Source organism: Pholcus phalangioides, unplaced genomic scaffold, assembly GCF_987345545.1.
Source record: "Pholcus phalangioides strain wild (caught in Gottingen) unplaced genomic scaffold, Ppha-v1.0 ptg000015l_1, whole genome shotgun sequence".
In the NCBI taxonomy this organism is placed as follows: Eukaryota; Metazoa; Arthropoda; class Arachnida; order Araneae; family Pholcidae; genus Pholcus; species Pholcus phalangioides.
In genome coordinates, this window is record NW_028301608.1 from 103,758,339 (window position 1) to 103,784,463 (window position 26,125).

A 26,125-nucleotide genomic window follows, 5' to 3' on the forward strand; every position below is an offset into this window, starting at 1 on the left:
ATCTGAGATCTTAAATCTATGCGCAAGTTTGTTGGGAACGGCCCGTGTTCTCAAGGAAACAGATATTTTCTTGATATTATTAGCCGAGAAAGAAGCCATCTATTTCTCTCGGCCAGTGTTCTGTTAGGAGTAGGACATGTCCCGACATTTTACTTATGTTCTCTTTCGGAAGAATTTGGTATATTTTCTACTTTGTTTTTCCCCATTTCATTCCAGTCTTCTTAGCACTTAGTTTCTAGATAAGTTTTTTCCTGTTCTTCCAGATAAGTTTTTTTCTTGTAGGGAAAAAAATGTTAATTCGGTTATTTTTATGTCACTGGAAATTGCCTATTTTCCCAAAAATTCACCCCTTTTGTTTCCTTTGGTTCTTGCATGTCTTTCAGTCCATATTAACATGATATTAGGTTCCTCAAGCATCTTTTATCTAAATGATCTTATCAGTCCATGCTGTTTAGTAGGATCTTGTAAGGCAAGCAGAATTGATTGACTGCCAGTGTAACTGTGTAAATCTTTGTTTATTCATCATAGTTGTTTTGCTGCTTTGATAGCTCCAAAAAGGGCAAATGGAAATTCATCTTGGAAAATAGAATTTTCAGTTTGCAGCTTTGTAGACCATGAAGTCATCTCACGTTCCGCAATGTATATTGCATATGCTGGTCCCGGACCACTGTATTCGTGAAAATCGTTGCACGGGGTGATTTCTAAATTCATAGGACAAACTTTAAGAGGTAATGTAAGACCAACAAGCATTTTGGTCATAGAATGTGCGGTCGAATCCCAATAGCAAAGGCGGAAGAGGGGGTTTTATAGAGTGCACAAAAGCACTTCACCAGCAAATATCATATTTCTCTTACGGATTTGCTGGAATAGGCATAATAAACCATTAGAGGGTGCAGGGTATTGCAATATGGTAGGACTTCCCATGGTGCAACCTGGTAACGCAAATTCTGACACAAATCTTTACATCGCTTGATCATTGTTTGGCGCTGCATAATCTTGATAGTCTTTGCACCAAAATCCAATTCGAATGGTTGATAACAAATATCGCAACAAATCCGTCGGAAAAATACGATATATAGTTTTTGGTGGCGGTTTTTTTTAGCACTCTCTAAACACACCCTGTACTGACTTTGCTATTGCGATTCGACAGTACATTCTATGTATAATCAAAAATGTTTGTTTAGGAGTCTTATATCACCTTTTAAATTGGGTCCCATGAATTTAGAATCACCCTTTATTCGACTTTGTTTTGGTGTCGCAAGTAATATTCACTCGTTTCTATTGAAGACCGTATACAGAATATGTTAACCAAGCGTGTAGTTTCTTCCACTAAAAAGTTTCCACTAAACTTTTTAGCGGAGATCGCTTCATTATCAACAATTACATTTGTTTCATGTCCAGTTTAGTAAATGGAGCGCCCGAGTAGAGCAGTAGTAAGATGCTCGTCTTCCACCATGAAGGCTACCGTAAGGGTCGAGTCCACGGGTTTGAATCCGGGGAAGTACATCGAAAACAAATTCTTCCCATACTGAGCTTGGGGTGACCAACGATAGATAGCCCCTTCATTTCCCACCCAACTCCACTGGTTGGAAATTTCCGTATGGAAATGTGACCGGAGTGAGTGTGCGGTAAATTAGTCTAGTAAGGCCAATTTGAGGAGAAAATGTATGAGTCCAAATTGGCCTCAGAGCCAATTTGGACTCGCATTATACCTGCAAGTTTATAGGTGGAATCCCAACAATAATCTGCATCGCGTTTGTGGCTGTTGTGCAACAATGCAAGGATAAATATTGTGTATTCTCATTCGAAGAAGTTTAAAACTCTGATCTCATCATGATGACTTTGGTAATTGAAAACAGTCAGAATAACAAATCTGTAATAAATGTAAATTCTCTGTAAGTTTGTGACATCCATAGCATTGTCTAGAGATAATCAAATATCCATTAAACCATTCGAATTTCCGATAGTTAAAAGTTTAACTATAGTGTGTAAGAGTTTGAGGATAATTAAGAATGAATAAGTTACCTGTATGCTCTTCTGCGATCGATGAGATTAGCTGGACCTTTGGTCCAAAATACACTAATTTACAAAAGTGGCCTTTACGTTAGAGAGAAAAATAGTTTTAGGCCGGCATTACACTATAAAAGTTCGATAAAAGTTCGTTTATAAAACTTGAAAAATGCAACCAATAGGAGAACCAGTTAAGTTCGCTTGAATGTAACAGATGTGCTTATTGGTTACACTTTTCAAGTTTTATAAAATGACTTTTATCAAACTTTTATAGTGTAATACCAGTCTGACGGAGAAATGCAGTGTGTGTGTGTGTGTGTTTGATAATAGCTATGGAATAATCTCAGAAACAGGGGGGTTCGAGACAAAAATCTCTATGACTTATTTTCGGTATCCATTGCCCACACCTCATAATAAACTGAAGAGCCAAAAAAACTGGTTAGGCATGCGTATGCAAATAAAGAGATATGGAACCAATCAGAGTACGGCGCTGCGGTCGGCAATGTCTATATAACACAACAAGTGTCTGGCATAATTGTTAGATCGGTTACTGCTGCTACAATGGCAGGTTTTCGAGATTTAAGTGAGTTTGAATGTGGTGTTATAGTCGGCGCACTAGAGATGGGACATAGCATCTCCGAGGTAGCGATGAAATTTGGATTTTCACGTACGACCATTTCACGAGTGTACCGTGAATATCGGGAATCCGGTAAAAAATTAAATCTACGACATCGCTGCGTCCGGAAAAAGATCATGCAAGAACGGGACCAAAGACGACTGACGAGAATCATTAAACGTGACAGACGTGCAACCCTTCCGTAAATTGCTGCAGATTTCAATGCTGGGCAAGTGTCAGCGTGCGAACCATTCAACGAAACATCATCGATATGGGCTTTCGACTCGTGTACCCTTGATGACTGAATGACACAAAGCTTTACGCCTCGCCTGGCCCCGACAACACCGACATTGGACTGTTGAGGACTGGAAAAACGTTGCCTGGTCTGACGAGTCTCGGTTCCAATTGCTTCGAGCTGAACGGGTATGGAGACAACCTCATGAATCCATGGACCCTACATGTCAACAGGGGACTGCTCAAGCTGGTGGAGGCTCTGTGATGGTATGGGGCGTGTGCAGTTGGCGTGATATGGGACCCCTGATATGCCTAGATACGACTCTGACAGGTGACAGGTACGTAAGCATCCTGTCTGATCAGCCGCACCCATTCATGTCCATTGTGCGGACATGAATGGACCTGGATCCCGCATTCCGACGGACTTGGACAATTTCAGCAGGACAATGCGACACCCCACACGTCCAGAATTGCTACAAAGTGGCTCCAGGAACACTCTTCTGACTTTAGACACTTCCGCTGGCCACCTAAATCCCCAGACATGAACATTATTGAACATATCTGGGATGCCTTACAACGTGCTGTTCAGAAGAGATCTCCAACCCCTCTTACTCCTACGGATTTATTGTTAGCCCTGCAGGATTCATGGTGTCAATTACCTCCAGCACTACTTCAGATATTAGTCGAGTCCATGGCACGTCGTGTTGTGGCACTTCTGCGGGCTCGCGGGTGCCCTACACGATATTAGGCAGGTGTACGAGTTTTTTTTGGCTGTTCAGTGTATATTCCCCTGAAGAATATTAACAAAAAATCGTTTTATTTTTAAATATTTTTAATTTTAATTTAATTAGTTCTTCAATTTTTTTTCGCTTTTTCACCTTGGATTTGGCACCTCTTCCCAGAGAGTAGAGGAAATTATTTTCCTTATCTGCCTTTCGCCGATGCAAGTTCTTTTTGTCTAATTACTTCCGTTTTGGCGTCCCTTCCAGAGTGGTACTCCGTGTGTTCTCACGGGTCGCACGGCCCAAGACTCCCCCCCGCCCACCTTCCTACTTAGAAAATTCAGTAATGTCTCGCTGAAATATAGAGATAGAGAACGGTTTAAATGAGGTTTGGTTTCTAATATCAATAGCAATCCCCCAGTGATTTCGAAATGTGTTCTTATGGTGTTCATAGTGTTTAAAGGTGTTGACGGTTTTTAAAGGTGTTGATGGTTTTTAAAGGTGCTAATGGTTTTTAAAGGTGTTTGAAGTTTTTCAAGATGTTTGTAGACAACATTTGAAGAGTCGTTCAATATATTTATGGTTTACTAAGATGTTTATGATGTTGGAATATAACATTTGAAAGTGTTTAAGATGTTTGAAAGCGTTCTAAAGTGCCCATGATGTTTGAAGGTGTTCAAAAGTGTTCATGGTGTTCGAAAATTTTCAAGTGTCCATGGTGTTCGAAAATTTTCAAAAGTGTCCATGGTGTTTCCAGGTGTTCCAAAGTATTTAAGGTGTTCGAAGGTATCTGACGTTTAAAGGTGATTATAGTATTCAATAGTGTTAATGGCATGCTATCTCATGGTAAATCTGTACCATGGCCTCGATCAAGCGTTGTGCTAAATATTGAATATATATACTGTATATATATATATTCCTATAGGACTGTACTTTAAGGTGCCTAAAAATCTGGCAGGGGGTTGCAATAAATATCTAGAATAATTCCAATCTAAATTTCTACAATTCTCTTATTGTTTAAGGTGTTCCTTGGTATCCTTGTTTTAGCACATACTGCGATAATGCATTAGCACGTTCACGCTATGCCTTAAGAATAGGGAACACAAGAGCCGTCTGTAAGACTGTCATTTGGTTGGAAGTCAGAGAATTTGTTGTTTGCGTGCTGTAGTGTCATTGGGTTGACACGAGACCATGATGTTTCAATATCTGAACGTAAAAACTGTGTTTGTTTTTTGTTTCTTGGGGAAGAATTTCCTAAATTCCGTGATAAACATAATTTCATTTCAGTTTTGAGCTTCACGTATAAGCCACATTTTACATATGTGCTACGGTAAATAGGATAAATTGGTTGTTATACATGATACCTGGTTATTATGCATACTTGCCAATCGTCTTGATAAATTTGATAAATACTAAAAAAAGGTATCGGAGATTATGCATAATACCCAAACCGGTAAATTTGATAATGACTTGAAATTTATCGCCTTTAACTGTGATTATGCACAATGCCCTATTGTAATTGGTGAATTTGATAAATATAAAAAAAAAATCAAAATGAGTGTAGTATGTGCGATGATTATAGTTGGACCCCGATATCATGATAACACATTTTACGATCGTATTTCGATATAACAGCACAATATATGTATGAATTATCATGTATGTAGTATATCGTATAGTACTATTTATGTTTACCAACGGTACGACGTTTGGGTGTTATGCATAATCACCAGTAAATGAGGTAATTTTTAGTACGCATTAAGTTTACCAACGACGCTTGGGTGTTCGCTTTTAAAAGTGATAAATTTAAGGAAATTTATAAAACTTATCAAAATGCCTGGTGATTATACATAATAACCGGATTTATCACATTTACCGTGATATATGCATAACGTGCAAGGAGTTACATTATTTGGGGGAAAAATTAAATGAAAATATGGAAAGACCAAATGAACATTTAGTATACAATGTATATTGTAAATTTAGTACATAATATTATTAATTTAGAACAGTCAAATTCCGATAAGTCGAATGTGCAGCGGCCGGCAAAAAATTTCGAGTTATCGTCAGTTCGACTTAGTTCTATTGCTAAATGCCAAGTTCTTTTGTTCAATGCCAAGTTATTTTGTTAAATGCCAAGTTCTTTTGTTCAATGCCAAGTTATTTTGTTAAATGCCAAGTTCTTTTGTTAAATGCCAAGTTCTTTTGTTAAAGCTAAATTATATTGATAAATACTAAATTATATTGATAAATACTAAATTATATTGATAAATACTAAATTATATTGATAAATACTAAATTATATTGATAAATACTAAATTATATTGATAAATACTAAATTATATTGATAAATACTAAATTATATTGATAAATACTAAATTATATTGCTAAATGCTAAGTTTTATAGCTAAATGGTAAAAAAAAATTGTATTGCTAAATGCTATCTTTTAAATTTCTCTCATCCCAGATAACTTTGGCTTAAAGGACGGAAACTTCGGGTTAAGGAAAAATTTTAACACTAAGGGCAAGGTAAAATTTCTGCGGCTGAGTGAAAACTTCGACTTAAACAGACATTCGAGTTATCGGAGTTTGACTTATCGCGAATGGACTGTAATTAACTTCTGCCATATTCAATGATGTACGGTAGAGGCCGCCTATTAGAATCACGAATAATGTTACGGACAAAAATTTTTTTCAAAGATAACAAGTTCCTATTTAAAAAAAAAATTGTCAAAGGCAAGTAAAATTGTACAATTACAGCAGAAAAATTGTAAGACGCAAGTGAAGTTGCCAATCATAGTCAAAAGTTTCTTCAAAGGTCAGTAATAAAGTTGCCAATTATACCCTAGAAATTTCTGCAAATTCACCAATGACGGAAAAATAGTTACTACTGAAATTTGGAATGGATAAAAATATAACCTCCCCTCCCCCACAAAAAAAAAAGTATATGACAATTATGTGGCATGGATATATTTATATAATAATTAGAGTCAAAATTATCATGATATGATTTAAGTCTTGAAACTAATCTCAACTCTTGATTTCAGTGAAGACTAAAAATTCAAGCAAATCTTGAAATATTGAAAATACGATGAAAAACGAGACATTTCATGAAAAAAAATCGAGACGGCAAAAATTAGGAGGGGGGGGGGGGGAAATGTCCCATAAAATACGGGTCATATGGTCATCCTGTATATACCAGTTTCAGGTCCGCTGACTGAAAATGCATTCCTGATTAAGGCACTATTATGACTTTCGCTGAATACGGAACGGAGCAATATCATAACATGGGAAAAATATTTTATCGATTTTTCAAGACTGGCTTATGTTATTAATTTTTTGACGCCGAAACTTCTTTCTTTTTGCATATTTTAAAGCTAAGAGTGAACCAGACTCATTTTCCCCCTGTAAGTTATCGTCATCAATCTTCAAGACTTTGTAGAAGGTCAGAAGGCTCCCTTGTTGACAAAAATCTCCGCACACTCAATTCACAATATCCTAATCGGGCCGTAATAGCCGCTATGATCTATTTACATGCAACGCTTCCTTTACAATATCTCTTCTATAGTGAAGGTATGGGTAAGTAAACAAAATAAGTAGGTTCGTCATTTCGGGGGTCGGGGCAACGCTTTTGAAAATACACTATAACTGGTGTATATATGTATATATATATATATGCATACCTTGAGTACATGTTCTTCGCCCCCCCCCCCCAGAAAAGTTCCCCGGCCAGAAGACTTTCTCAAGGGATCTATGGTATGTTGTTACCCTATGTAAACACTATCATAATTCGTAATAAACATAATGCAGTTCTATTCTAACTCCCGACAATTTCTGAATTTGAAAAGTTTGTAGCTTAGAAAGGAAGGGCCCGAAGTTGTCGTCTTCACAAAAACTTTAAAAAAAAATTCACTGATTCTAATCATTTGAATATGCACAAAAATGTATAAAAAAAATCCAGTGGAATTATGATGGGTCACTCAAAAAAGTTTCAATATTTTGAACGCCAATACAGGCCAAGAATGACAATAAACATCCAGTAACCCTAGTCTTTTAGAGTGACGTCATTCAAACAACGAATGATCAAGTACAGCACACACAGACAAAGAAAGAGAGAGAGAGAGAAAAAACAAGAAATAAGGGGTCATTCAAGTATTACGTCAACATCAGGGGGGGGGGGCGGAGGGTTTTTGGAGTTGCTGACTTTTGATGACAGGGGGGGGGGAGTGGGTTTGAAGGTTGCTTACGTCATCAACCACCCCTTTTTGAAGATATGAAATATTCTGAGCTGCTGACGAAATTTTGCTGACAGTGGGGAAGTGGGGGGGGGGGGTCAGTGTTTTGCTGACTTTTGCTGACATAGAGAAGGGAGGGGGGTCAAAAATGGCTGAAAATCTGCTTACGTAATACTTGAATGGCCCCTAACTGGTTTCCTAGAACAGAAAAGCCGGAGGAAAGAATGGAAAAGAAAGTGAAAATACGGTTTTTTTTTATAGATATTACCAAAAGATAAGTGTGAAAGGGCGATAACTATCCGACAGTTACCATTTTCAATAATTTTTTGCGGCTTTAATAATAAATTGCATTCCACCGTTAATTTTTTTTTCTTACGTGTTTCTGGGTGAGATGAATATTATACTTACATTTTTTTTCATAATTTTGGAGGACGAGAACTTAGGACGGTTTTCTTGTTAGAACGGGGAAAAATGCTGTTTTAGAACAAATGGGGAAAAAAAAATACAATTTAGCATTTCGAAACCTGTTATAGTTGGCAAGAGAAACGAAGTCGCCTTACTTCGATATGTTCCGTTTGGTCAAACGGCACACCTGATCATCGTTCTTAAAACCGGGATTTTTGGATATAGTTATCAATAGTTTATTCTTATCATAAACCACCAGTTTCAATGTGATCGCATTAAGCGGTGTGCACACAAATTGAGGAATGCGTAGAATTGTGCAAACCCCTCTCCCCCACTCAAAGCATTTCCCATAGAATTTTCCAAATCGCACTACTTTGATACGTAAACGAAACAGAATTACATTCCAGCGTTGTTTATGTTCATAGGTTTCCCTGACTATCGATTCTTTAACATAATTTACCAGAAAGTCTCTAAAATTTCCTAAACAAATCACGCATGAAAAAGACGCAATTACCCATTGGTAATCCGATAAGCAAATTAATTAGAAATAGAGGGTCATATATATAGGCCTACTAGTACGCAAGTCGGACTCAAATCTGATCATCTTTGCAATTTTACCTTTTATATATTAGAATGGCGGAAAATAGATATAATGATCCTGAACTCATTATATCGGATCGGATGCGGTAATGAACAGCGCAACGAATATTTGAAGATATCCTACTCCGGTTATTAACAAAATCCTGAAAGTTATCATTAGTTAGAATGTTCGTATAGCAAGTAATAATACGTACACAGAACGAGGGGGGGGGGAGGATAAATACATTGCTTTTTCTATCTCCGAGATAATGATTACTACGCATATATGCAATTTCATATTCGGCTCCAAATGTTTCATGTTGGAGTAACGCTGCATGTCGGATTCATTCTACAGGTTAACTATCATTTCTTATGCACAGGAATTTGTGGTTTTTTGATACTTTATGATTGGCAAAATAGTAATTATTACATGCATTGGCTGGTGGTCAATAATTGATTGTCTATATTATGCATTATGTACTGTAAGTCCTGTTTTGGCCTTTATCTCATTAACCATTCACAGTAGAGGTATGATTCTTATTTTTAAACAAATGCTTAAAATATTATCAAAAACCGACCTTTACCAGTTTTGTTTGTGGAAATACAGTGTGTGTCACAAAATAAAGAACCTGAAATTCTATATGGTCCCCCTGTCTTGTAACTTCCAATTTGAAAGTTTTTGTCCTTTTTTGTCTGAGCCAGCAAAAGAAATCTCATGTTCTCAAGCGCAATATTCGCTGAGATATTGGAATTCAAAAATCAGAGAAAAAGCAGCGTATAAACTAACGGACAACGTTTCTTCCTTCATTTACGCTGTTGTTTCCAAACTTTTCTCTGATTTTTATTTTCAAATATTTCAGCAAATATTACAGTTAGAGGAATGTAATTTCTTTTTGTTGCCTCAGAAAAGACAGGAAAACAATTCTCTATCTGAAAAATAGATTGCGGAGGTAGGTCATGTAAAAATTTAGATTTTTTTATTTTGTGATATTTTATTTTCGCTTTCAAAATTAGTACAGGGTGATTTAGGAACACATTTTGAGCACGGTTTAAATTGAAACCCTTCCTCTACAACGTACGGTTGATGAGATAAACGCCGAATTCGGACTTACAGGACTCCTTGTGTAATCATGATTCTTACCATATTATGCAAAAATATCCGACCGCAGTAATATGCACAATTTATAATTAAAAAATTGCTCAACTTGCCATCATTCATGTAGTGAAGTTTATTTTTTTTGGAACATGAAGAATTTCCATTCCAAAATTAATGGATTACACATGGTCAAAATATTTGGCGCGAACTTTCTCAAAGAAATAGATTTTGGCGAATGTAATGCAATGTTTTTCAATTGAAAACCGATTTCTGGCAGCTGTAAATTCATCAAAATTTGTTGATTTCGAAATGCTGGCTTAAATTAATCTCGAATGTTTGGTATGCCCGAGATCTTGATCTTGTATTATGCACGATGGATCTAACAGACATCAACTACTCTATGTGAAGTAGACTCGCCTTCTCAAACCACGCACTTTAACTCCTTCATTCGTCCAGTAGCTAATTTTAGAAATTATTATTGTTACGTAGTGCTGATAGGAAAATCGTGTCATTCTGATCATAATTCTTTTGCTTATAAAGCAGGGATTACACTATAAAAGTTTTTAGAAAATTTCTTTCATAAAACTTGAAAAATACAACCTATAAACATATCGGTTACATTCGAGCGAATGTAATCAATATGCTTATTGGGTTGTTTTTTTTTCAAGTTTTTTGAAAGACCATTTATCATAATTTTATAGTGTAATCCCGGGCTAAGGAAAAGAGTTTGTGTTTAGAAACCCACACACACAAAGCAAGTTTTTTCGTGATTTTCAAATTTAGTCTCGAGTACTTGGCTTATAACCAGTTAGTTACTTGTCCCTGTGAAGTCGAAATTCGGCGGTGAGAAGACATTTTGGCTGCAGAAAATGATTCATACGAAGAAATTGTCGAAAGCGCGCGCGCGCGCACGCACACACACACAACGACAAAATAAGTGAAGAAGTGATTTTCAATGATCATGACACTGACTCGCAATTTGCAATGTGGCGGAACAGGTGAAGAAAGTGAAGAACGCAATTTAAGCGTAGAAACTCTGTATAAGCGTGAGTCGTTTTGTACAAGTTTTAACGCGCTCATACTGCCGGAACCCATTTTTGACTGCACGCCGCGTTCCTCCAATTCATATTCAAATTACACAATTTCTTTTAAGTATGATAACTTCTTACTTCAATAACATATTTGAGAACTTTCAAAGAATTGGAAATAAATTTAGCTTGTTTAATTTTTGTAATTAATGTAAATTTCCGATTAATTAACTTTTTAGTTAATGTAAATTAATTAACTTAATTAAAATAAATAGTTAAAGTTTAAGAAAGTTAAAGAAAATTTAAAGTTAAAGAAGAACTATTTTTGCTATTTTTAAAAAATTTATTTCCTTTCATGGTCATGGATTCCAGATTGAAAATCAGGTGAAAATTTCCAAAAATTTCAGTTTTGAAAAGTCACAAAAAATTGAAATTTTTTTTTGTAAGAGGTTTTTAAAAAGTACTGTGGCACTCATTAAACCTTTCAATTTTCAGGAATTTTAATTTCCTACAAAAATTTGTCTCGAAATTAATTAGGAAAAAATTTAAAGCACAGTTGCGCAAATGCAGCGTCAGGCGAAAATGGTTTTAATAATCAAGATTTTCAAGATATTCTACTTATATATTCGAATGAACTCGTCTTGCTTCGTTAAGTAAGACTTATTTTTGATGCAGCTCTCCCTTCTATTCAAGAATACATCTACATCAAAGATAAGCATTTAAGACGTTCATCTATTCCAATCCCATTATCGTTAAACATCACTTGAAGACCATATATTTATGTTAAGAGAACATTAACATGAATATTCACATACTAAATAAGTACACAAGGCTGCATCGTTAAGAGCAGAGGGAGGAAATTAAAATTAGTAGTTTAAGATTCATGCTTATTTTTCTATTTTCGAAGGCAAGAACTTCTGGTGCTGCAGCAAAATCTAAGAAAGTTAACTTCAAGGCCGAGAACGTTAAATTCCGAAGCATTTAAATGTTAGAAAAGTTATTTCAAAATGCTTCAAAATTTTAATTTTTTTGGTTATTTCCCTCAAATAGGGGTACTCAAAATAAAAATTGTTTTTATGTATTATTGAATTTGTGTATGTTTAAAATACCCTCTGATCATTTCTATTTGAAGCTCTGTATAAATAACTTTGAAAGTTAAGTTCAAAAATGTAAGCTCATTTTTCATGCTAAATTTCCTCGAGGAGCTCATCTTTGAGCTCATCGTAGTTGTTATTTCTTAAGAGTGAATTTATCATTCAAAGAAAATAACTAAGATAAATTTTAATGTTGGCTTTTAAACTAATTAATGCATGAAAGGTTATTTAAGGAATACCACTCGTTATTTTTAAAGATTCATCGCCATGAAAAGAAAGTTCAGTGCTTAAAAAAAATGAAAGTTTCATTTGAACGTGAATTTGTGTTGTTATCACACCGTTTATGACAATAAATCTGACTCAATTTTTAGTGGTCGTGTTTTTTTGCACTATCTGTTGAGCATCGTTTTGAATCGAATTGTGAGAAATAACATTTAGGCACCAACGAAATTTGCCTTGTTTTGTTCGAATTCTGTGATAAGTTATTGCCGTTTATTCTTCTTAAGTTTTTTATCTTATATTTTGTTAACATCGGAGTAAAGAAAGAGAAAATCCCACAATCAAGTCTTGTTTCAAAATGGGAAATTCCGGATTTAAAGTTTATGAGTTGATGACTGTGTTTGACTTACATAGCAACATAATTAAACTTCCGTAAGCTTCCGTAACGCGGAAGAATGACGTTAGGAGAATGCGAAGATACTTTTTTAAGAGTGAACCGAGCGTTCTATTCAAAAAAATGGAATAGAATACTTGGTTTTATTGTTAAAAAGGTCTCTTCGCGTTCTCCTAAAGCCTCATCCACTTTTCCGATTCTTAGTTCGTCCTGGACTGGAATCATACCACAAGGTTTTGGAAACCATATCTGCAGACGGCCATAGACTTGGTTTAGGGGCGGGGGAGTGCAGAGAAGAGTTATGCGTGCTTTTGTTGGCACACAAGGCTATGAAGAAAGGCTATTTTCTTAATAGATCTTATTTTATGTGTTTACATTGGTGTCGGGGGAAGGGAAGGGGAAATGCGATCGAAGTGTGTTAATGGGATGGACCAAGAGCTATTAATATACCGACAATTAACTGCTTCGACAAGGGTAACACTGGTATCATTTAGCAAGGGACAACTCCGGGTTGTGGTGTCAGCCGCTGGGTGGTCGAGTCCGTTATACTGACGGACTCACATCGCGAGGAACTGGATCCGAACCAGACCGCTGTCCAGTGGTGGTCGCCCGATGTTCGATTTCCGTGGTTCCCAACTTCGAGGCGCGAATGCGAGCCGTCCGTTAAAAACTCTCGCCCCGTTAAAAAGTCCGGCCAAAAAAGAGCAACAGGTCCACAACGATACAATTATTCAATCATTACACTTCACTCGTAGTTAGAAAAATTGATGGTAGATGGAATAGTACACTATACAAACATTACACAGAAACAATCTTCGCATTAGGTTCACAGCACTTTTTCCCAGCTTGTTCTTCGACCACACCACTTGCTTCGTTGAGACAGGGCGGTGTGCCATGACCTGGTTACTAGGAAGTTGTGGTGTCGCAGGGAATTTTTTTTCCAAAAAGGTTGTGGATAAATGAAACAACTTCCGGGAATAGTATTCTAACACAATTCACAAGTTCAAAAAGAAGCACAATAAACATATCGGGATAAATCGAGAAGCTATCCATACTTAGATAAGACAACCATAATCATTTTTATGGGCAGTGTACTATGTACTTGTTTATTAGTTTTTCTTTCTTGATACATGCTCTTATATTGGGTTGCTGCATTGTAGTTATATTTGACATCCATATTTTTTATGGGCATCTTTTTTCTCAGCCACCTCGTAGAACAATTTCCATGTTTGTAGCCTTTGTATTTGTAAACGCATGAATGTTCGATCTAAATATTCGATTCTCAAGACCGAATTTTTGGAAACTTTCTCTTGCTCTTTCTTTGCTCCACTTGGATTAAATAAACTAGCGAGATGAAAAATCTCAAGATCACACTAGAATTTACGGAGTAGGGGGAGAGTGTGGTAATGCTGAACTCTTAAGGGGAATCTCTAATTACTCTCATTATGTTAATGAACTATTACAAGTAATAGTTCATTAACATATTTAATATTCAGACACCCTGTTTCATCTCCTACTAAAAAAACCTAGTCAAAACATTTGACCTTTAATAGTTCAAGTTTATAGATTTGTTTTTGTAAGAGCTTATACTGTTCGGAATTTCCCCGGGGGTTCGGGCAATACCGAACGGGGTCAGCTAAGTAAGGAATGTATGATGAATTACTTAGTTTTTTTATGAAGTTAATTAATTTAATTACTTAAATAACATATCAAACTCTAGAATTAACTGTTCCTGCGTAAATATACAACTAAGGTGAAATTAAAGCTAGTAGCTATGGATATAAATCGATATGAATACTTTTATAATTTTAAAAAATCAGGTGAAATTTGCATTTATGTTCTTGAAAATTTGCAAAAATAACATCAACAGCAGAGTTGGAACTGGCTTTGCACCATACACTGCCTACAAAAATCACAAATACAATTTTCTGCAGTCTCTGAACCACTGCAATCTGAGTGCACACATCCACCGAGAACACAAACTCGTAGAAAGTTTTCGAAATGATCCCTAGTATAAAAGTAGTATTAATTAAGACTATAATATAAGTAATCCATATTTCAGCGATGATAAAACAGTAATATTTATTTACTGTTTTCCCATAAAACACCATTAAGGACAATACCGAACACCAGATTGGCGAATTTCCCCAAACGGTACATCGTGGCGCAATTTCTGAATCTAACCTCAAAATATCCACAGCAACCAAACTTTCTTCCTATTTTATATGTAGCTAAAGAAACATAGAATCTAATGATAGCAGGCTCATTACTCTTAACGTGAAAGTATTTTACTTACCTCTTATCCAAGTCAACACCAATTCACGAGCAAGAGCTCTGAAGAAAGTGATTTCCACTCACAGTAACATAGCTAGAAAAAGTACTCACCGACACTCAATGAGTTTATGACTGACGCCGCCAGAATGAAAAACTAATCAGACCGCTCTGGATTCAAGCAGTGACCGATAACAACGGTGTTCGGAATTCCCCGGTGTTGAATATAAACCCGCTCTCCCAACGCCATCTATAGCAGTAAGCCTACTCACGAAGTTCGTGCGACACCCCTTTTTTTTAAACAGAGCACAACTCGGGTCTATCACCATCTTTGGGCGATTTACTACCTAGTGAGTTGTGCCGGAAGTGTAACTGTGTGTGTACCTAACAGTCTGAGTGCGTATGTAGTGTTGTGTTTGATTTTTCAGTGCCGCCATCTATATTTCAGAAGTTAAGTGAGTGATATGTTATGATGGAATTGCATTCGTACTGTTTGTAGGTCTGTTGCTCTCTGCGGCGAGACTTTTAAGGGGACATCGGCTCGCATTCGAGCCTTAAAGGTGGTAACCACAGAAAACCAACTTCAGCCGACCACCACTGTGGGGTTCGAACGCGGAACCTCGTGACGCGAGTCCGTCACTATGACCACTCGACCACCACAGCGGCTCGTGACATCACTGAAGAAGTCCATTTCACCAATAGTCATTGGATATACTGAAAGAAGGGTAAAGACATCTCCATGCCTCGGCCTGCTACATCCAATGGCTACAGGCGAAATGGACCTCTTTTAGTGTCGTTAAAGCTTCGCGGGGAAGCCTTCTGCTATCGATGGTGTTGGCTCCCCTCCCTCTACTGAATATAAACAAGAAATATCTAGTTTGATTAGATTAGAATCGCATGATATTTAGTATCATCGATGTTTAGTAGACTGATCAAACAAACAATACCACCAAAAATTTATATTTAAATTATTAATTAATTTTACGCTTAGAACAGATGGGGTACTCAAAGAAATTTTCAGTTCATTCCGAAAGAGACCAGTGAGAGCTGTGAACTGCAGGCAGCCGGGCATTTGTTTACAGATACTCTGAAGAACACTCTCCAGAAGAGTGTTTTGCGGAGCGTCATTTAATGGTTGTACTGTCAACGTCATGTGTGTGTGTGTGGGTTTCGGGTTCTATCAAATTTTATCCGCGCTCTCTTCTTCTACGAGTCTCAGGTGATTTGATATTGGAGGTGCATTCGTGAGGCATGTGAATCATTCAAATCTTACTGCTGCTACGGAACAAACTCTGGTCTACCTTCCAACATACTGCTCATATCTCAGCAGTTGCTAAATATAAATATATAAATATATATATATATATATATATATATATATATATAAGCAAATATATATTTGTGTTTCTACCTAGTGTCGCCTATACCTTGGAAGTGACGATCGACTGACATTATTGATCATCAATCCCGTTGCTTTACTCTGCAATGCGCGTTGCGTTTCCTCCGAGCAGCAGTGTATTAATTTGTACTCAAATGGATACCCACACGTCTCTGGTGGGCATCGTGCTGAATTCTTATCGTGAGAATCCAGGTTCGTACCCCGTTGTGAGAAAATGGTGGTCCCAGCCGGAGTTGATTTTATGCGGTTTCCCTAAATCGAAGCTCGCATTGTGTGAGTCTATCTCTCATTTGAAGAATTCCCTCCGCAGGAGCAGGCAGATCTCCAACATGATACTTACATATCATGGAAATTCACGCACTTGCCGTTTTCATATCAAAATATTGAAGACTAGTTTCAGCGCTAGTATAGCACGAAAGATACATAACTCTGACAACATAAACACGTTGGGATTACTCATACACTCAGAACCAGTGTTATCGGAAAATAATTTTGAAGTATAATTTCACTCCTCTCCAAAAATTTTAAGGGATATTTTCATAAAGAAGGGGGGGGGGTATTTTTTTTTATTAGTGAATTGTAACTCTAATAAAAAATTACCTAAAATTTGAAAGATTATATTCACTCCTCAACGGAATTTTGAAGAGTAAAATTGAACTTTGATGCGTGAATCAAGCATCCAGATGTGCGCACTGACGAACACTGCTCAGAACACATTACACTGCATGTGCCAATTTGTTAGAAATTAATCAGAGGACTGTTTACGAGGTACGTGTATGGTCAAGTAATGGTATATAAGTTGTTTGAGTAAGGCAACTTTTTTCAGAAGAAAACTCACGTTTATATATCCTTTGAAAATAATGCTGTAACAGTCGAAGATCATCGATCACAAACAATTAAAAATTACATGTAAAGCTATTCGTAAGGCAAATACGGGTAAAGTGCTGTTTTATTATACCACAACTCGCAGCAGGGGATTCTCGAAGCAGAAGCTATCCAAATGAAATCATTGAAGATTCCCTGAATGAAAATCACAATACATTCGGTATTATGGTTATACGGCTAGCGAGTCATTCTGTAGCTGTGTGTTGCACAGTGTGTCAAAGAATTTTTAAGACTGCCGTCAGGTCTCAGTCTACAGTGGCGCCATTAGCGTAATCGCACATGCGTGATAAACCTCGACTGTCAAATGTTCCGCGCATTTGTTAAACTAACTCCAACTATACGGACGTGCATTAGAGAAATAAAATTTGTTCGTGTTGAATTAATAAGATGGAACAAAGAGCTTGGTACAAAAAGTTGTGTAAATTTAATAAAAACTTACCAATGGATGAAACAAATTTACGGTGAGTTTTGTTTAAATAGATTGAATGGTTTACTGTTGGGCCAATATTCTGTTTTTAGACAGAAGAGATATGCTAGAGAAGATAAAAATCATATCGAAAGATCAAGTTTATCTAATGAGACCTTAGGTTCTAAGACACCTGAGATTATTGCAAAAGTGTGTGATTCTTTGCCAAAAAATCACTGTTCGTCACTCAGAATGATGGAAGAGTATTTGAATATCAACAAAGAAACGACTCGAGTCATCATGCATGAAGATTTGGGCAAAACAAAAGCCTGTGCTAAATTAGTTCTACACACTTAGACTAATGAACAAAAATCAATGAGACGTGCCCATTTGAAAGGCCATTTGAGATCGCTGCAGGTGATGAAGCATAGTGTTTTCAATATGATCCTGAAAAAAAGCGACAAAGTGTGAAATGGAAGTCAAAAAACCTACCACCAGTGAAAAAAACAAAACCAAACAAAATTCGACCCGTGCTTTGAAGGTGATTCCGTAAAGTTTTACACCAACAGTCATTTGAATCATTATTAAATCGATGTAACAAGTGCATTGAAGTCGGTGGGGTTTATTTTGAATAAACAACCAAAACAAATAACAATTTCCTGTTCAAATCATTTTTGAATTTGAAACTATCGTCGTATTCATGTTTCTCACCAAATAAGGTGCTAAGCGAAATGGTACGGGTGATCCCTAATTGTATATATATCCCCCCCCCCCCACACAATATTTCTATTTTTGTAAATTTTCATCAAATCCATTGGAACGAGTGAACTCAACCCAATAAAACTGATGCTGGCTTCTAGTCCGCAAGTTATCAAACCCATTTGCTCATCAATAACGTATTAAGCGAGATGATTTGCTCCGATGGATATTTTATATTTCACAATAAGATTCTCATTTCATTTGTTGTTGTTTTTTTTTCCTATTCTGTGTATATAATATGGCAAGTGTAAGATAGCAGAGGAGATGGCATGGGCCACCCTCCCATTTTGCTTTTAAAATATACCCTTCATCCTAATATACGTACATTCATCTATCTTAACGAAACCCAGAAACTTTTCTTCAACTCCCAACTCCATCTCGTCTGTAATCACCTTAAAATTTGTAAATCGGCACAGTACCCAATTGTCCGCGGAAAATATGTAGTGAAAAATTTGTATGTTTTTTCCTTCTTTTTTTTTTCTTTTATTTTCTGACACAAAATAAAGTGTTCTGGACTCTGCCACGAAGCTGGGCTGGAAGAGATCTCGGCAACGCGATAAGTCCAGTGGCAAAAACTCCTGGCGTTCATTCATTCATTGTTCAAATCATTTTACATACCCAGTCTCACAACTTCTTTGAAGCACTGTGTGTTTTTTTCTACACGTGTCCATTTCTCGAGTGCGCCCATTTCTCTCCAAGCAATTCAATATAAACAATCATTCCTGCAAATTCTCATCCAGAAACGATGACTGACAGGGATATGGGGGAAAAAAATAGCCTCAAGTAACTAAGAACTATCTCAGTGTAACAGCCTCATTTCAAATTCATAAATTCCTGACTATTCATATACTTACAAATCGACGTATAATATGTCACTATCATTCCGAAAGAGGAATTCTCACCCTTTCCGAAGTCCTTCAAGGATGAAGTATCACTGAATAAAACGAAATGCTACTCTAATGTTTAAAACATATTCCCCGGTTTAAAACTGAAGATGAAATTCATTTATTCTAGTCTGTCCGGATCTTCTTATAGTCCCTATATTTATATCGAATATTTCTTTCAAATAAAAATTCATTTTATAAGAGCATTACATATAAAAAATGAAATTAAGTTTTTATTCTTTGGAAGTGCATAACATGATTCTGGGTATACAAGTTAAGAAGATGGATCATTTTCGGTTCCACGAATATGGGTGGTGTGTATAAGCGATCGTTTTTTTAACCGATCCCCTCCTGACCGTATCGACGTAGCCTTTCTGCAATATAACAACAACGGGAAGCCCCTTCGAGATAAATGGTTCTAAACTTCGGAGCATGTCCAATTCTTCAAGAACACAATCTACCCTTTTATTCCCTTGACGTTTTTACCGATAATATGATGGATGAACTTATTCCGATACATTCATATAGTCATAAGAACCAAAAAGAAAAGAAAAAAAGGGAGAAAAGAATGAATTGAAGTCGACGGAAATGCCTTTTAAATCGATTTTGAGGAGAAAAGTTCTCCATCCCTTCCTTTATATATACGAGTATATATTCATTTTCACATTTGAGAATCATTTTCTTGTTCTTTTTTTCCCCATCAGGTGATGGAAGGCGAAAGATCCGTCTGCCTGAAGCCTTGCAAATGTCCCACAGTATTTCCCAAGTGCCAGGATGGAGTACCAGCTGTGATGGATGGATGCGGTTGCTGTCTCGTATGTGCGAGGCAGCAGGGCGATCTATGCAACAAGGTACAGATATGCGATAGCACGAGGAAGCTTCAGTGCACGTATTCGGATCCGGAATCTGATTCCGGAATCTGTCGAGGTAAGGGAGGTAAAAACTTTTCAAAACGCTATTAATTTTCGTCCGGTCCAACGGTTCTGCTTGAAAGTGCAAACAGATATGACAAATCCTCCATCTTTCTTGTTGGAGGGATACTGCTTCGGAGAAGTTGTCATGACCGTTGTTCCATTAATTTCTGAAAATTTAACGGCATATGTCGACATTGCAATATATTTCCAATAAACGCGGTGTGTACTTAATATAAGGAATGTTTTCAAATTAAGGACTTCATTTATTTCTTCGGTTCTATATATCTTTTCAGCTACTTTTCCACATAGAAATAACCCGTTGTTGTTGTGATATTTGTCGTATCGTAAAACTAGTTTTTATGTATGGGACTTAATAAAATTCCGGTCTGTCAAAACATTTGATTACAGATTGCATTATGTGGTCTTCGCATTGTCGAGCAGTAACAAAACACAGCCGAACATAGTAAATTCCAGCACACGTTGACACCACTGCCGTTTGGCGTTTCAATAGCACTAAAAATTTCGTTCAAAGTCTGACAATATACAGTATTCTTCACAGTTACTCTTTTCGCCTCTAACTAAACACATGAAAAGTTTCTCTTCGGTAACGCTTCCAAAATGAAGGAAAATGTGAAGGAAGTGGTCATCCTATTGTCGAACATGAGTCTATACATGCGGATCGTAAACATTCCTCTGAGGAACGTCTGGTCTCCTAGTAGACTTTTCTTTCCGAGTTCACCCCTCTCGGCATAATTTCCAGAAAGAAATCTTTCCTTCGTATATTGAGTTAAATAAAAATCATCTCACTCTCGCTACTGCCGCCACCCGGGGGGCCATTTGCTGATGTTGTGGGGGGGACTTCTATGCCGAAGAGCTTCTATATTGAAGAGCGTCACGCTACAGAGCGAAACGAAGGAAGGAATGATCATGTCTCCTGAGGTGTATATGGAAAGTGCACTTGCTCGGATAGCAAGAGGACTGGTAAAACTAACTATATTGTAATATCTACTAGTAACTATCGGGAAGCATGTTTCATTATCCCCTTTCTTTAAGAATTAAGGTATAATGGACTGGAAAGAGTGCCATTTTTATAAATCTCTTCATTCTATTCATTGGTGTTTATAAACAGGGTACATCAGCACCTCCTAATAGATAGGGGGACCACATGCTGTATCATATCTTCTTGTTTATCTTAGTAGCAGGTGGAAAAAAATAAAACATTTTATCTGTAGGTACGTTTTGGTTGGACTGGTCCTGGGAAAGTCCTTCACCCCCCCCCACCCCTCTCTCCTTTCTTGGATTCTTCCAAAACTGGACACAGGGCACACAAACAAGTCATAATCATTTTTTTTCTATCGTCAGTAGATTTTTCACTGTGATCTTGCAGCTTTTGTTTACGTCAGAATTGCATGAGTGAAATAGTCTCAGATTTTTTTTAGCATTTCATTTTTTTTTGATATAGAAAGAGAAAGGAAAAGTTTAGCAAAAATGAAAACAAATATTCAGATTTTATTCGAAAGTGAAGAAAATAATGAAACAAAAAATGAAATCGCGAAGAAATTCGGGCTTCCATCGCAGACACACATTTTCTATTACACAATCAACATTGTGCATTAATAAGCAATTAACTCTAAATGCATATTTCATCAAAAGTAGTTCAAAATAAAGAGGGGGGGAAAAAGGTACATTAATCTAGTTTGCTGTTTTTCTCCCCATTTATATGTTACTACAATCCATTATAACAACAATCTTCCCTCTTATTGCTAACTATCGTTATAACCGAATTTTATTGTTCTCTGTTATGAAAATTTAGAGTGAAATTGATTCTGCTGGAAATGTTTGATACCCAGCCGTGAAGCTTGAGCAATTTCGTCTCACATTTCCAAAAGAAAACAAAAAAACATATGCACAAAAATTCGTATAGAAAATTGTCTTTGTTAAGACACTCCCAAAGTTTCATAGCTTCCGGATGAACAGTTACTGCTGCAGACAGCTCAGGCAACACCATCTATAGCAGAAGGCCACCGCGCGAAGCTCGTGACGTCACTGAAGTAGGCCATTTCACCCGTAGCTATTGGATATAGCAGGCCGACGCATGCGATATGTTTACTTTTCTTTGCAGTATATATATTCAATGACTGTAGGTGAAATAACTTCTTCAGTGACGTCAAAAGCTTCCCGCGGAGGCTCAGGACAGGGAAACTTTAGTAACTACTGAGACGTACGTACGCCTCTTTTGTGTAATCTGAGAGTTAAAAAAAAAGCACCCGAAGTTTCATTCAATTCATTTTTTTATCTCAAAACGGTCCTTAATTTTGAAAACAGCCACAGTTATTATACGATAACATACGATACCGAATTATCCATATGATATAACGTTCTCGGTTCATTTCTATGGGCGTTAATCCGAGGAAATTGAGACCAAACTCGACTAAGATTATTCGAACGCGGACTAAATCGAATATCAATAGCCAACACCGAACAGAGATAATTAATCGTGAACAATATTAACCCGATTCTGATATGTACGAAGAGATTTCAATGACAAATGGCACATACAGTAGCCACCGCTTATAAGAAGAATCGCGTGTTGTTCAGATATTTTGATTCTTATAAGCGCTTGGTTCTTGTATCCGGAATTTTCGAGTGGGTCATAGTGACGGACGCGCATGGCGAGGTCCCGTTGGGATTTCTGTGATTCTCAACTTTGACGCGTAAATGCGAGCCGATGTCCCTGTTAAAAGTCTGGCCGCAGTAAGCAACATGCCTACATACAATACAAATATTCAGTCATTACATTTCGCTCATTTCACTTATGAAATATAGATGGCAGCACTGAAAAATCATACACAACACTATATACGCACTCGGACTATTAGGTACACACACTTCCACTTCCGGTACATCTCGCTAAGTAGTAAAATGCCAATAGATGGCGGTAGACCTGAGTTTTGCCAATACCGTCTAGATAGCTTAGTAATTATCTAGGAGGTATTCGTTGTGCTCGGAAAAGAAAAGCGACATTATGATGTTTTTAAAGCAAAAACAGATAAATTTCTAAAATTTTAAATTATTTTAAGCATCTGTAGCATATCGTTGTCCTTAGACATCCTTCGTTGTCAATATACACAGAATAAAATATTACACTGTAATCCTACCACTTTTGTTCTATTGCCATGACTTTCCACAAGGGTTGGGCTGACAGGGAACCAGCCGGGATGATTCACATCATTTTTTTTCACGATATAAACTGACTATAGAGGGGTTCTTGAAAAGTCTGGCCAGGAGACCCACCAAAGATTACAGTCCCTCTCTAGGAGCTGTGCTCAAGAATATGGGGCCATGACTATTGTCCGAATGCATAACTCTAGATCAGAGGATCCCAAATTTTTTGCCCCCCCCCCTTTATTCATAATAAGTTTTCATTCCTTTTCTCATCGCCCCTCCGAACTCAAGACAACCCATAGGATGCCATGTCCCGTAGCCTCTACCACCTCCCGAGCCTTTCTATCACCCCGAGGGGGCGATATTGCCCACATTGGGAAACACTGCTCTAGACAGATTCGCTTATTAGTAATTCCTTTGACAAAAAAAAACAGTTTTTATATACCATCAATCCCTCTAGCGGATAAGTTCTATCCTTTCTCATTGAAGGAAGCTCCGTCTACTATAAAGCTGTAATCCTTACTGTTTGGAGAGGGAGGAAAGACAAAGTTAATCTATCTATCTATATATATAAAATTGATTTTCTGTGTGTGTGTGTGTATGTTCTCTATACAAATCTACAATTTTAGATCGATCGTCGCCAAATTTTGCATATATACCAAATGTAACCCGACTTGAACGATAGGCTACTTTAAAATTTCATCAGACCAGGGCAAATGCCCCAAATGGGCAAAAAACTGTCCGGCAACAATGGTTTTTGGGCCTCAACAATCACTTTCCGAACGTTTACTTTGGTTACCGTGGTTCCCTAGCGATGAGTTTCAGACGTGTTTATGCCTTTACAATGGCTTGCAACTTCTTCAACGCTGTCAATATATGTATAATATTTATGCCTTTATAATGGTTTGCCACATTTTCAATTCTCCCAGTAATGAGGTTTTTTGAATGACGTCATAATCATTATCAGCATTGTTTGAGGGTCAGGAAAAGGGTGATCCTCATAGAAATCAGTGCTAAAATTGTCGATTTTACTGTAGAAATTCGGAAATTAGTGCGATTTTCCGCCCCATCAATAATTTTAAAAATTGTATTGAATTCTCGATTTTTGAAATATTCAGTTCGCTTAGAGATATACGAAGCCCAGGAGATTAAATATGAAGTAATTAGCCAAACCTATACTTTTGAGTTGGATATTCGAGCAATATCATTGATTTCATTTATATCTTCTCAAGTATGAAAATTAATGTCTCCATATTGTCTCTTTTGATATTTATTTGCATAAATTCATGTGGGTTAGGATATTTTGAAATTAGTTATGAGCCCGTGAAAAGTGCATCGAAAAAATTCCACAGCTTTAACTAAGGATTTTTTGAATCTGGAACAGACAGATGGATAACAGTTCAGGGAGGAGGGGGGGGGGTGGGATCGAAATACCTAGCGCTCCTTAAAAAAAGAAAAATATATATTCATTTCTACGTTTCTGTGTAAATCTAGATTTGTTTATTTCATGAATCGCGCAGGTCGCCATATTAGTTAACTTTGACACGGTTTGTATGTCCCTCAAGAAAAAGAGAGGGAGATATCACGTGATCCAAAAAAGCCTCATTGAAGAAAACCCGGGCAGCGCCGGGTATTATAGCTAGTATGGGATGATTTTATTACAGAGGTAAAATTGACAATAAGTGGTCCTCAAAATAACACTGTGAACAATCAAAAATATTCCGTACAAGTTCCGTATGCGGTGGCTATTGTATATATACAACAACATGTAATTGACACCAAATACTCCCAAATTTCTACTTAAAAAATACCATAACAATTAAATATCTATTAAAAATACTGTGTATAAGTTATATGAGTTATATATAAGAGTCCTACATTTCTTCTCATATCAAATATACACAACAGAAAAGATTTCCCCCTCAAGATCAAGGACGGATAATCAAGAAAGCACAACATATACCACTTTCTTGCAAAGACATTTCTCACTAAGAATGATGGTGGAAAAGGAGCCTTGTTTAAATGAAAGCTACGAGGTTATTCCCAGTTGATAAATTAAGGAAAGTCCAGGAGCTTTTGCTTAAACGATTTCTCCCCTGAGAACACGGTAATTTGCTCTTTTGTTTCTGTTCCAAGGAATATAAATTCTGTCGATCTATTATATACATATATAAAGGTTTAGATGTCGTTGCTACATCTTCCGAGTTTAATGATGAAAACAGAGACGTTTTTCCTCTCTTCTCTCTTCTCAGAATTCGACAAATTTATCTTGATCAAATCCTTTTATGAAGAAGAGTAAAAAGGATCTCTTTTTCTTTTGTTCGATTTTAAAATACTAGTAGTGCTATTTATCATGTTGTAGACAAAGTAAAATAAAGTGAATTCATGTCGGTAGCAGAACGTGGACATAAAGCGTGTTCGCGTCATTAAAAACCATGTTTAACTGCTTTCAAAATGTTAATTTCAATCATGATTGGCTTTTTGTTGAAATTATTTTTAATATTACGCTAGAGATGGGAGCAAAAAATGTTTTGAAACTCCATAGGAGAATGTTGCATACTTTATCTGCGTACGAAGGAATGAAAATTCTGCGGATGATTTTTAAATTATTATTTTTATAAAGATAAAGGGAAATATTATAAATAAATAAATAAATAAAATATATATATATATATACACTTATATATACTTTTATATATATACTAGCTATAATACCCGGTGTTGCCCGGAGTTTCTTCAATGAAGCTTTTTGGATCACGTGCTATCTCCTTCTTTCTTTGAGGGGCATGCAAACCGTGTCTAAGTTAACC

General features: G+C 36.7%; 1 protein-coding gene across 2 annotated transcripts in view; it reads left to right on the forward strand.

Moving 5' to 3' along the window:
• The window catches only part of Ccn (cellular communication network factor protein Ccn), a 72,763-nt gene that overhangs the window by 24,548 nt on the left and 22,090 nt on the right, over positions 1–26,125 (forward strand). For both annotated transcript variants that reach the window (XM_089244977.1, XM_089244978.1), the window contains exon 2: positions 19,941–20,163. In XM_089244977.1, the coding sequence (XP_089101103.1) occupies positions 19,941–20,163 (223 nt within the window). The remainder of the gene's footprint in view (positions 1–19,940; positions 20,164–26,125) is intronic.